Raw genomic sequence first — 13,272 nt, forward strand, 5'->3', positions numbered from 1 at the left:
GTTTTGGTTTTGTTTTGTGTTTTGTTTGGTTTGGTTTGGTCTTTTTTTACCTGATCTCAGGGAAAGGTGTTTGGCAAGTTCTGAACTGCTAAGCAGGATTCAGGAAGAGCTAAGGCAGCAAAACTCCCCATAGTCTTAGCAGGCGGGAGTGTTTTGGGAGGGTGTGTTCCCAGGATGGTCTCTTTTCTGCATGCAGGCAGCTTTGAAGCTATACTCTTAAAGGGTCTCTTTGGGCTGTCCTTCCCAAACTCAGTGTCCTCTTCTTGCTCCACTGTGCCCTCCAGTGGATGGACTGATCACTCCTGCTTTGTGACATTTTTCAAAAACTCAAAGGAGGCTGATTAATCCTAGAGTGGCTATAGCTGAATGGCAGTCCCTCTCAGCCAGTCTCAGTATTACCATTGAGCAGAATACAGGCTGTGTATGTGGGTGCATACACGACTGCACAGCCCAGTCCTAAAGCCGCTGACCTTGCTGAGTGTCTAGTGTCATAACTGCTAATGAATTATTGAAGCTAATTGAAATCTTTCTTATGCCACATGGACACTGGAAAATATAACTCCTTTCCTATAAGTCATAAAATGTAGGATAGTGCTTTTTAGAGGAGGAAATGAAACCCAGAAAAATAAGGGGATTCACCCAAGATGGCAGGATTAGTGGAAGAGCTAGAGAACTATAAAGAGAAGGAAAAGACTCAGACGGCAGACCAGGATGAACAGGTCTTTGCTGCTCTTGTTAGGATCAACCTGTATCCTTGACTTGAATGACAGGGAAACAAAGAAAAATGTGCATGTCCCCTTCTCCAAGAAACCAAAGAAACTGTGACTAGAGCCTTCTCTTATAACTTCCATGGGGGTTACAAAGGACATATTATCTGAGTGAGGATCATGATGATCTACATCATCATTCACAAGATGGCACGTGCTATGGAAAAGTAGTGAAGAGTTCAGACTTGAGAGTTTGCCAAACTCCGGTTCAGCCTTTGCCAACTAGTAGCTGTGGCTTTAAGTTTTCTGAACCTGTTTCTCTATGTACAAGAATTGTTCCATACTCTAGATAGGCTGACTAGACTCAGTGGATGGACTTGCACTGGGTAACAGCTGGGGGCACTGATAACACAGTGGACAGGAACAGGGATGACAGAGTATACGGGCTCCAGTGGAGGTTGTGGGGAGGCTATGGGAGGGTGCCATTTGTGATGTGGGTATAAAGATGAATAAGATTGTTTGGGATGTTCTGTATGGAATACCCACAAAAAAAACTATAAATAAAAAAAGTTGAATAAATTAAAAAGAATTGTTCCATAAAACTGTTGGGAAATTTGAGAAAATATACACTAACTTGCATGGAGTAATTGCTCAGTGCTTATCAGCTGCTAGGAAGCTTCATTTGGTTGATCTAAGATGACTTCTAGAAACCCAGGCAAGAGCAGAAGAGATTCTACACCCCCAGAAGTGGCCAGAATCTGGATTCCAGTGTCCATTCAGTGCCCATCCTGTGCAGTGACGTCTCTGACTGGTGCTGTGACCTTCACTGTGCTGGAGCCCCTTTGACTCCTCTGTGTTTCTTGATTTATTCTAAGGATGCAGCATTACATATGGAGTCCAAGAAAGAAAACCTGGAGCCAGGCCTAGAGCAGGACAAGAAACCCAGACTAGACAGTGTCACCAGCAGTGAGAGCTTTGCAAGCTCTGGGTTTCAGGAAGATAAAAGTGTAAGCGATGCTGAAGAAGAGGAGGGTAGGTATTAATTACTTCCTGCCCTCCAGTCTGGGGTATTTTTACTGCATACTGTGCATCTCTGACATTTTTTTCTTATTTATCGCCCTAATAAACATCTGTGGGAGATTCGGAGGGTAATGTTCTGAGGAGATTAGATTTAAATAAAGATTATTTACAGAGTTACTAATTTTGACAGGAACTGTGCACTTCTCTCCACTGGGGCCTATCTGTCTTATGGAGAGTCACCCCATCCTCCCACCCTCAAACCCAAAAGGCCAGAGGCCTGGAAAAATCTCTGATATTCATGTTGAGACTCAAATGCCCTTGCAAATGAACTCTGACGCCCTTGTTGGTTCATTTTATGTTTTGCTAACATTGTTCTAATAAACTGGGATTTGGTGTAATAACAAGTACCTTAACAGACAATCCCGGTTCTAATGCTTGGCAGATTCTGATGAGTTCTACAAGCAGCCTCTCACCATGGAAGATCTGATCTCCTACAGTTTTCAAGTGGCCAGAGGCATGGAGTTTTTGTCTTCCAGGAAGGTATTTCTGTTTTCTTTGGTATTTAGTATTTCTGTTTTCTTTAACTTTCTTAATCAGAAAGAGACATTAGGGTTTTTTTTTTTTTTCATTTTAAATTTTTTTTTCAAGTTTTATTTATTTTTATTTTATCTGTATGATTGTTTTGCCTGTATGTATGTAGGTGTACCACATGTGTGAAATGCCCACAGAGGCCAAAAGAGGGTGTCAGATCTCCTGAAACTGGAGTTACAAATGGTTATTAACTGCCGTGTGGGTACTGGGAACTAAACTCGGGTCCTCTGCAGTCAGTGCTCTTAACCACTGAGCCATTTCTCCAACCCCTAAATTTCATTTTTACATATGTTGTTAAATTTAGATTCTGCATATGAGAAAAAACACAATATTTGTCTTTCGTTTTTCCTCCCAATTTCTTACTTTTGTTTTTATTTTTAGCTAATGCATAAAGACATACAGATTTATACATTAATGTGGTATGATATCAGGTTTCAATACATGTATATGTTGTGCATTATTTAAATCAGGTTAAATGCTTTTATGTCCTCCAATATCTATCATTACTTTATGGTAAAATTTTTGAAAATTCATTCTGCTATTTTTCTTCTTTGCAAGGCCCAAACACATGCCTTTGCTGTAAATTCATTTTTCCTAGTATTTGCCTATATGTATGTCCTTAACTGTTAACTGTAGAACAGATGTCACCTCAGTGCCCTTAACGTGCCCTGATATGAAGAGGTATGTGAATAAGCCCCAGTGGGCCCCAGTGGGTAGAAGATCCTCACAGGGGTCTGGACTGCACAAACCCAGCACTATTTCCTGCAATGCCCTCTGGCACTTTCCCAAACTGTCCAAGCTTCACAGAAAAGCTGCCTTCAGTATGTTTACCCAGAGCGTCCCACAAAACCTCAGCTCAGGCCAAGCCCTTGCTGTAATCGCAGCATGAGGGAGCCTGGGGCAGAAGGAGCCCTAGTTCTATGTCAGCCAGGGTTACACAGTGAGTTCCAGACACCAATCTACACTACACAACAAGATCCTGTCTCAAAAACAAGAGCAACAAACAGAATAAACCACACTAATCCAGAGCTCCTAAAGGTTTGAGCTAAATGATGATGGGGAAGTTTTGCTCCCTGGCAAAATTTATACTGCCAGTGGGGTTGACCAGGATGCTCCCTGCAGAGCATCTTTGGGGCCTCAAGAACCCTATCTTTATGCAAAAGCACACCATTTATGGTAACATAGTGTGTGCTGAGAGTTCCTTCCTTTACCATATGTGAAATGGGTCTTCAAATTGCAATTAATAGCACTAGGTCTGGTGAGATGCCTTAGCAGGTAAGGGTACTTACTGCCAAACCTGATGATCTGAGTTCGATCCCTGGAACCCCCACATGATGGTGGGAGGAGAGAACCGACTTGTACAAGTTTTCCTTTACACACACACACACACACACCAAACATACACATCCTTTTTTATTAAAAAAAAAAAAAGAAAAATGACACTTGAGGGGATGCAGGAAATCAAGCAACGTTTGGTTAAGGAAGTGTATTAATTATGCAACTGTTTTATTATAGTGCATTCATCGAGACCTGGCAGCTCGAAACATTCTTTTATCTGAGAACAATGTGGTGAAGATTTGTGATTTTGGTCTGGCCCGGGATATTTATAAGAACCCCGATTATGTGAGAAAAGGAGATGTAAGTTAGCTGGGTATTTGATTCATTTACACCCTGTCGTTCTTGGACCACAGACCAAAGCCCTTAGTAAATATTTACACTTCCCAGGCAGTAGTCTCCAAAAATTCTCATGTGCATCTCTGAAGACAAGCAATCTGGAAGAGCTGTTTACCAGGGAACTTTTGTGCCAGAATCTTCTGGTTGTTTCTGATGCCTGGCTTGGTACCTGCTGTTTGGGCAGCATAGCCCTGTGATTTACTAATCTGAGTAATGTGCTGGGTGGGCCTTGCAAGACCTCATCAGTCCCTGCCTACCACTCCTCTGGGCGTTCCATGTCCTACCCAAAAAGAACAGCCTGGCCTCTTCCCCTCAGATAAACCTAGATGATTTATCCAGCAGGTGTCTGTATTTCCCAAAAGAATGGAGGGAGGAAACGACTTACCTCCCTGGATGCCTTCCAGGGGACCCATCTCCCTGCTGGCTCACACTGGCCTTTCCTCCTCATTTGTTTTTTGAACATGGTGTTATTTGTCACTTCATGGGTGACTTTCTGTACTTTCCTTTGTCCAGCCTCTGCCAGGTGGGCTTCAGCTGGGGTCTGGGCTGTTATGATTGCTCTACAGCAGATATTCAGATTGTAGGGAGCACAACCATGATCTTGCTGAACCACAGCTGGCTATCCCCACCCCAGACCTCCTGGTGTAGTAAGTTCTAGATGGGGCCTGGGAAATCAGCATTTCCAACAAGTTTCCAGACCATGTTGCATGAACACAACTGCCCTAGACCACACTTTTCACACCCGCTGTTTAGTTCCTTTTTTCTAAAATGGTAAAAGGCAAACTTTCCATGGGTGGCGCTGGTATCTGCCTGTGTGTCGGTTTGACCCTCAGTGCTTTTGGTCTTCACTGTCACTGTCTCAGCATCTCTGTGCCCCTCCCCAGTCTTTGTCACCTCTTTGTCTCTCCATTGTCCCAGGCTTGCTAACCCCCATCAACTCAACTCCCAAAGCCATATATTCTCCTAAATACAAAATGCTTCAGTGCAGATCACTTTCTTCTCTCCCTGGCCTTTTCCCTTACCATTCCTTGACTTTAGGGGAGAGCAATGTGGGAGATTGAATAAAAATCAAAGCCAGGGCATGCACTCCACCCCTGAGCCACATCCCAGTCCCAATTCAGTGACTTAAAATCCTGTTATTTTGCATAGGAATTACTTTCAAAATCTTCCTTCTTAGGAAAAATTCATAGAATTGTTATCAATTTTCAGGGTGCTTCCTAATTCAGATTACTCATTACTAAGCCCCCCAGTGTCCCTGTGGAAGGGGAAGGAGACCACAAGAAGACAACTTCTTTCAGAGCCATGAAATCAGGACCTGCTGGGTGCAGCAGAGGAGATTATCTATCTCCAGAAGAAGAGGGTAGCTTCTAGGGCACTTTCAGCAATATGTCACATGTTCTAAAGCCTTCTCTGAGTTTGGAAGCCTAGCTGCTCTGGAATATGGTTTTGGACCAGTGCTAAGTGGGAGGGGACCCCTGGACCCTGATGTTTGGGGTTTGAATGTTGCTTTATTTTCATGCCTTTTGTTCAAAGTCCCCCTGTTCTTTTCCAGACTCGACTTCCTCTAAAATGGATGGCTCCTGAATCCATCTTCGACAAGATCTATAGCACTAAGAGCGATGTGTGGTCTTATGGAGTGTTGCTGTGGGAAATCTTCTCCCTAGGTAAATGTGCAGGAGAGAGGGGAATGGAGTAGCCCAGAAGTAAATGTCTGTGTCCTCTTTGGAGCATCCCATGGATTCCCCCAACCTTGAAGTCAGTACTTGAACACACTACAAACCCAGATGGAGGCCAGAGTCCAAAAGGCCTGTAGATGAGCAATGGTGGATGTAAGCCTTACACTGTAGAAACTGGTTTACAGCCATCAACAGTGTCAGACAGCAGAAAATCTAAAGACGAGGCTGCTTGTCTGTCCTTTGCCTTCTCCAGTTTCTCATACATCCAGATCATATGCCTTCACTCCTTCCCTCTTTGGTCTTTTGCCCCTCAGAATTTCTTCTCAGGAAAGAAGACTTTGCTAGAGGCAGCTGACCTTGATCTTGTACCTCTGATATTGGCATGGCCCTGCACACTGATCTATGCAGACAAGCAAAAGACCACTGGTTAGGTTTGTTCTTCCTATAGAGCCATTCACTGTAGGTGTTTAGAAACGTGCATAGAGCCCCATCTGCTCACACACGGAAGGTGTGAGCCCTCCCAAACCTGAGATCTAGCCAACAGTCTTTGAACTTTGCCAAAAATTTGTCTTTCACAGCAAATAAAAATCATCCAGTAACATCCCTGGTTTCCTATAATGTGTAAAATCCATTCCCCTGCTTTCGATGACAGGCGCCATTGCTTCCAGCCTTTGAAAGCAGTTTGGCAGCCACAGTGGCCTCACAGTGACACAGTGCCAACACTGCATGTCTCTCAGCTGCTTCCTACTATCAGGAATCACCAGAAAATGCAGATAAACACATGCAGAGGTGGCTGGAGGGATGAATAGAGCTTCCTGGGAGGACTTACATACCCTACTCAGTCCAGGCTCCCCTCAGGAAGATTTGCTACAGGGGCTGTTAGGCTGGCAAAGGCAGCCTAGGCCCCACTGGCACCCTCAGCTCTGCAGATTCTGGACAAGGGGAAGCCCACATCCATCCCAGTCAACCTTACCCAGGGGCCCCAGGCACACTCCCACAGACCTCTCATAATCCCTCATTCCCAGTACCATCAGAATGAAAATCATTTTCACTGAGACTGGAGTAATCCACTAGTAGCCTAGCCTAAGTCCATTGGTTTTCCAAGGGGAGGTCATTGACCCAGGCAATGAGTTTCTAATGATAGGATTTCCTTAGAGCTGTTTGTAGGGACAGGATAGGACTGCTTCAGATTGCTTTTTCCCCTGACCAAACAGGCAGGAATGGCTACAGGAATGACCGCCAACCAGCCAAGGATGTGCCCTCAGCAACAGTCTGCTGAGCTCCCCTGCATTTTTTCCGACACTGAGATTCGCCTCAATCACGGGGAATGTATTACTAAGCATCACTGTTTACTATTTATTTATTTTGGTTCTTTAAGAGTATCAGTATGTAGCCCACACTGGCCTCAAACTAACAATCCCCCTGCCTCAGCCTCTCTCCCAAGTACTAAGATAACAGTCATGCACCATCGCATTCGGCTAAAACATCACTTTGAAGGAATGAGAGAAATACTGAACTGCCCCTCACGAAACCATTATACACGAGTGTCTTTTCACACTGTCTCCTGCAGGAGGGTCGCCATACCCAGGAGTGCAGATGGATGAGGACTTCTGCAGTCGCCTGAAGGAAGGCATGAGGATGCGGGCCCCTGAGTACGCATCGCCTGAAATGTAAGCTCATGGCTTCCTCCTTCCCCATTCACTGTGTTCTCCTCAGGGCACCTGGGTGGGTAAGGAACATGGATCTGTTTTCAGTTTCAGTCTTCAGGGACGCAAGTCCTCAGCCCCTATTGAGCTCAGCTGTGGTGGGAGTGTTTTCCTGAAGTGGTTGTAAGGGATCCATCCCCATTTCCTCTCCAGCCCACTGACATGACCCTTAGCTGAGAACCGAAGTTAGAAATTCAATTTCTGAGTGTAAATCCAGGCAGAATGAATACAGTGCCTAGGAACTGAATGCAATCCAAGCAGAGCCTAGTGAACTAAGCCACCTCCTGTCAAGGCTACAGGACCTGTGGCCCAGTCCTCACCCACATGTGGTGCACACTGTATTCCACAAAAGGCCTGTGAGTAGAGCTAGGGATGTAGCTCAGTTGATGGAGTGCTTACCTGGCATACACAAGGCCCTGGTTTCATCCCCAGCACTGTATAAACCGGGCCTCGTGGCAAAAGTCTGTAATTCTAAGCACTCAGGAAGTAGAGGCAGGAGGATCTCACAGTTCAAGGCTAGTCTGGGCTACATGAGAGCCTGTCCCCCAAAACTTATAAATAAATTCTTTAGGACTAGGCAGGCAGCTGACTGGAGGAGCTCTTGACCATGTGCTTCTTGAGGTGCCTCCCGTGTGCCTCCCCATGTGCCTCCAAGGAGGAGGTAGGCTCCGAGGGATGCTCCCCATCAGCTGGTTTGCTTGCCTGTTGTGGGCACTCTTTCCTATAACTTTGTACAGTTTGCACTTTGAGGTCTGGGCAGGAATGTGATGACACTTGCAGTTTGGAAGAGCTGCTGACAAGGACTTGGGCCTCCCTGAGGTGGCGCCACCTTTCCTGAACTGGCAGGCAGCCTCCCCACCCCACCCACATAATGAGGTCCTGTCAGCCCTGGACTGGCCTTTGGGGAGGAGTCAGGACACAGAAGGAAGTGTGGGCTTGGAGAAAGGGCAAGGTCGCAGGCTCTTTCCTTCATCATCTCAGGACAAAGCTAGGTTAGAGCCGAACTGGATGAGAAGACAGAGAGGTCAGGCATGAAGGCAGGGCTGGGAAGACACAGGGCACTCTGTCAGCACTGCACAGCTGTCCTCTTCAGGGAGCTGGATTGGCCTCGCCACCTCCTAGGCTGTAGAGAGGGTTTGGACTTGCTGAATTCCTTACTTAAATGTGGCAAGAGGGGAAATGCCAGGAGTTAAAATAAGGTGACTTCATACTCAACGCCTTCCTAAGTGTTTTCCTCATTTATCTCATGTAGATTTCCCACAGTCTGGAGAAGTAGGTAGGGCAGATACTATAATCTGAACTTCACAGATATCAAAACTGTGAGAAGCACTGTACCTTCTGCCAACTAAGTAGCAGAGGAGACAGACCCCAATCCCTGAGAGTGATATCCCAGAGGCATCAAATGCTTCATATTTTGCAGAAGGGCATGCTCTGATATGCCCACATGTGCTCTGAATTAAGCATATCCTTCCACTTTTCATTTGATCTGAGAATAGTAAGTTCTCATTGCCAACAGTAATAACCATTGTTGTTATTATTCAATATTTATTAACTGGGCTGGGGGGATAGCACAGCCATTAAAGGCTAAGGCTAACAACCAAAACATTAAATATTTATTAACTAAGTATTGTTAGTGCTTGCAAGAGGTAAGCACTGTTTTAAGTACCTTTAACCAATGTTAATACATCTAAGACTCACAACAACCTTGTGAAATAAGTGCGAAACCAGGGCACACAACATCTAGTATCCAACTTGATCTGCGCAAGACCCCATTACCAATCAGTTAGCAAATTCCATCTGAGTCCAGAGTCCACACCATCCTGCCTGCAGGGGCTGTTTTCTGCTCTCATTAGATTCTGATTCAGAATAATTCTAGAGGCCCAAAAGTCACTCCAGTTTTGGACTGAAGAATTCTCTAAAGCCAGGTGTGGAGGCACATGCTGTAATCCCAACAGTGGCAAGGCTGAGACAGAAGGTCATAAGTTTGAGGCAAGGCTGAGCTACATAGTGAGACCCTGCCTCAAAAAAAAACCCAAGCCTCCTTTGGAGTTATTAAACCTTCAAGTCTTTCCATAAGCCTCCTCCAGGTAGCTGAACCACCCCAAAAAGCCTGTAGACACAGGTGTGGTTCTGAAATTTAAAAGATAAGACATGGCTTTGTAAAGTGTTTTCTCAAAAGGCTGGATCCAAACCATCAGTCATTTTCTCAGGCAGGTGAGAGATGAGAGATTAAGAGACACCTCTTTATCTGTTTTGACCTTGGGTGAGAATACAGTGCAGCTTTTCTGGGCATCTGTGACCTGAACTTGGCCTACAGTGGTGAGCATCTAGAAAAACTAAGGCGATAGCTTGTAAACTCTCCCCACAGGCCCTGCAGCCTGTCTTGGATGCAAACGTCTGTCTCTTAGGAAACCTTTTTACTTAGTGAAGAAAATGTAATGTTGAGTCAGTGGCTAGCCCAGAGCCTGTTTAATCAGATGCCTTTTGATAAGAGAGTAAGCAGTGAGTGCTTTTCTGTTTCCTTTGGTGTCTGCATGGACTTGTAGGCCAAGGAGTGGAATCCAGAAATCAGAAGCCAGGAACACAGGAGTCCAGCAAGTGGTCATAGGTGGTCCCTGCTGCTAGTTCCTCAGAGAAACTGGGGAGGGGACCACCCAACTAGTCACACCTCCCAGAAGGCCGCTCATCCATCTGCTATGCTATGACAATGATGGTGCTGGTAGAGATGAATCTGGGGTCTCTGCTGAATGAAATGTGCTCCCCACCCCCTAGGCTCAGGCACCTTTGTGTTTGCTGGTTGTGGCCTTCCTTTTTTGCTGTGCCACCTTTTATAGATCATCTAAGTATGTATTTGATATTCTTCCAAACAACTTTGAGAGTCCACCAAGTGCTAGGGATAGAGCCTAAGACTGTAAGATTTGAGTGTGGTAAGGTTGAAGTCAGCTAGCCCCTGAGGATGCAGGCTCAAACTTTCATTTAGTGGTTGCCTGTCTGTGTGGCATGTTTTTGCACCTTCTGTAAACAAAAATCAGTAAATTAGTAAAATATGTGACCTTACCTTAAAATAAGATCCGTACAGGATCCTATGAGATTATGCATCTCGTGCTATTTCTGCCAAACTTTGACTGCCAGTATGTTAGCCCAGGTGGTTTGAATGGCCAGTCCTGAGAGTGCTCAGGCCAAGTGCCTTGAGCCATCACTTCACGGTGCTACTGGCCAAGGACAGTTAGGACTTTTGGGTGCTGTGTCCACATGTCACATGTGTCCAAGAAAACAGGGACGGTAACCGCGATTTAAGAAAATCAATGCTTAGTTCCTCTTAGTCTTTGGTCTCTGAAGGTTGAGACCCAGTGTAGTGTATGCCCTGACTCAAGTATCACACTCACAATGTTCCCACAGTACTTGGAACCAGTGCACATCCACCATAGCCCCCGGAGTCAAGTGAAATAAGTACACAAGAGGAAGTGCAGGGGTGAAGGGAACCCCAGAATCTCCTAAGGAAAGCATTAACCCTCAGGTTTGGATAAGGACCAACACAGAGGCTTATCAAGAGCAAAAATGTGAATTAGAGAGTCCATACCTTTGTGTGATCTTTCTGAGCTCCTGCCCCTTAGTCAAAGACTTCATTCCTATAATCCTAGCATTCTAGAGACTGAGGCAGGAGGATTGCCATGAGTTTGAGGTCACTTGGCCTACATAGTAATACAATGTCTCAAAACGAAGTAACAACAAAAAGATTAGATCTTCTGGCCAGGTATACTTGTCAGAAAGCAGAGCCTGAATCCTATCAGAAACCTTCCTTTTAAAGAAGTAAAACCATACGAAGCCCCCAGACTCCCAGGTGCCTGGAACGATACCCTTGGGTTAAACGACAGCCTTGGGACCCTGGTTGCTGGAACACATTGCTCTGCCTCTTAGAACTGTTACTGCATAGTATTCTTTGTTATTGAGCCTTTAGCTAACACTGAAAAACACTGTACTAAATAATCCAATGATGTTATTACTACCTAGGTAGTGGTGTGGAGGGATGTCCAAGACCTTTCAGATTTCAGTGCTGGGAACAAACATACTTTTTCCAAGTAACTGGTTCATTTCTAACTTCTGCTCTGTGTGGATCATAGAACTGAGTACTCTTCCTTTTCACCTGTTGCCTGGAAGATGAAAGCCAGCTTTTTATCAGAGTCCTCAGAACACTGATATCAATTCCGATATGAATTTTGCTCCTGGTTTTGCCTTCTTTCTTGTCATTTTAAAGCTTTCCTCCTGGTATCATTTTCTTCTCTTCTTTTAAACCTCCCAGTGTTCTTAGCTGCCTTTGTCAGACACCTCGCAGACTGTGAGACAAAACAGGGATGTCCTGAAGAGACACTGGGAGCTGCAGGGGCAACTGGAAGCACATATGTAGCAGTTGGTGGGGTAGGACAGTTTTCAGAGTTCCTCAGGCTGTTCCCCTGGTCACATCTGGCTCCCAGCACCTAAGGTAATGAGTGCAGTATGACTGAAGAATCACAGGAAGGGCAGAGGTTCTGTCAGCAGGTCCTTATTGAGTGCTTCTGTGTTAGGCCTGCGTTGGGTAATGGGTGTGGGGATGAGTGGTGCTTGCAGCTAATGCCCACCTAGTTTCAAGGTTCTAGCCCATTCAGATTTTGATCTGACTTAGGCAGAGTCCTCTGTGTTCCAAAGGCTCCCCCAAAAGAAGAGATAATGAAAATAAACCTCCCAGGAAGAGTGCAAAAGAGCATCTTAACCCAGTGTTTGCAGGCATCCCTGACATAGACCCCTAGTCCCAGTGGACACGACCAAGAGAGGGGCTCAATATCTTTACCTCAGAGGAACCAGTTGATGTTGGGACTTGAGGACAAGATTTGGCCTCTGTGATATTGCAACAGATGTTTCCAACCCAGATGCTCAGCCTGTATTTTCTGGCTTAGTGCTGAGAGGCCATTTTGTAATAGGAGCTTTGAAACGCTGCTTCAGAAAGAATCAGCCACCTGCAGGAAACTTGCACACTGCCTAAGAAACTACTGAAGTCCAGTGTGCCAACCTCTGTTTGGAAAATTACATAGGTCGTGTGCCCAGTGCCTTTTCCACCATCCTCCACTGCAGAACCTTCCCAAGGCAGTGTGAGGATGTGGAAAAGCCATCAGCTTACAGAGAAGACAGCATGAACCAAACTGTTACAACTGGACAGTGGAATGGGCAGCACAATCTACTAAGTTTGGTGTTGTGACTGTTTTCAGATTTGGAGACGCTGCCCTTTCCAAATGAAACCATGTCACACATTATAAAAAGCATAGTTTGTAATGTAAGCTGACATCCCTCACTTGGAACATGGGTGGCATCTGTATAAACACCACTGTTCTCCAGCTTTTCCTGTGTGCTTCTGTTCAACAGCTACCAGATCATGTTGGATTGCTGGCACAAAGACCCTAAAGAAAGGCCGAGGTTTGCAGAACTTGTAGAGAAACTAGGTGACTTGCTTCAAGCCAATGTCCAACAGGTAAAGCTAAATTTATCTAGAAAATCAGAAAGCCTGGGGCTGGGCTGGGAAGATGGTTCCGTGATTAAGAATGCATACTACTCTTGCAGAGGACCTGAGTTCAGTTCCCAGCACCCATGTTGTGTAGCTCACAACAGCCTATAATTTCAGCTCTAAGAACTCTGATACCCTCTTCTGGCCTGTGTGGGTACTGTACTCACTCAACATGCACACACATGTACAAGCACATGTATACACATAATTAAAAGTAAAAATTTAAAAATCATTAGAAAAAATAAGATAAGAAAATTGGATGTACCCAGTGGGGTATTGTTTGTGTTTTAAGAGCTTTAATAGGAGAACACCATTTTTTAAAGTGAGAGAGAGAGAGAGAGAGAGAGAGAGAGAGAGAGAGAGAG

General features: G+C 45.1%; 1 protein-coding gene across 2 annotated transcripts in view; it reads left to right on the forward strand.

Annotated features, from left to right (window-relative positions):
- Flt1 (fms related tyrosine kinase 1) overlaps positions 1–13,272 on the forward strand; it is a 170,510-nt gene that overhangs the window by 148,536 nt on the left and 8,702 nt on the right. For both annotated transcript variants that reach the window (XM_029559611.1, XM_008825054.2), the window contains 6 exons: positions 1,583–1,739; positions 2,170–2,267; positions 3,834–3,956; positions 5,545–5,656; positions 7,239–7,338; positions 12,769–12,874. In XM_029559611.1, coding sequence (XP_029415471.1) covers positions 1,583–1,739; positions 2,170–2,267; positions 3,834–3,956; positions 5,545–5,656; positions 7,239–7,338; positions 12,769–12,874 — 696 coding nt within the window. The remainder of the gene's footprint in view (positions 1–1,582; positions 1,740–2,169; positions 2,268–3,833; positions 3,957–5,544; positions 5,657–7,238; positions 7,339–12,768; positions 12,875–13,272) is intronic.

The sequence above is a fragment of the Nannospalax galili genome, unplaced genomic scaffold (assembly GCF_000622305.1).
Source record: "Nannospalax galili isolate Female #2095 unplaced genomic scaffold, S.galili_v1.0 scaffold768, whole genome shotgun sequence".
Taxonomy (NCBI): Eukaryota; Metazoa; Chordata; class Mammalia; order Rodentia; family Spalacidae; genus Nannospalax; species Nannospalax galili.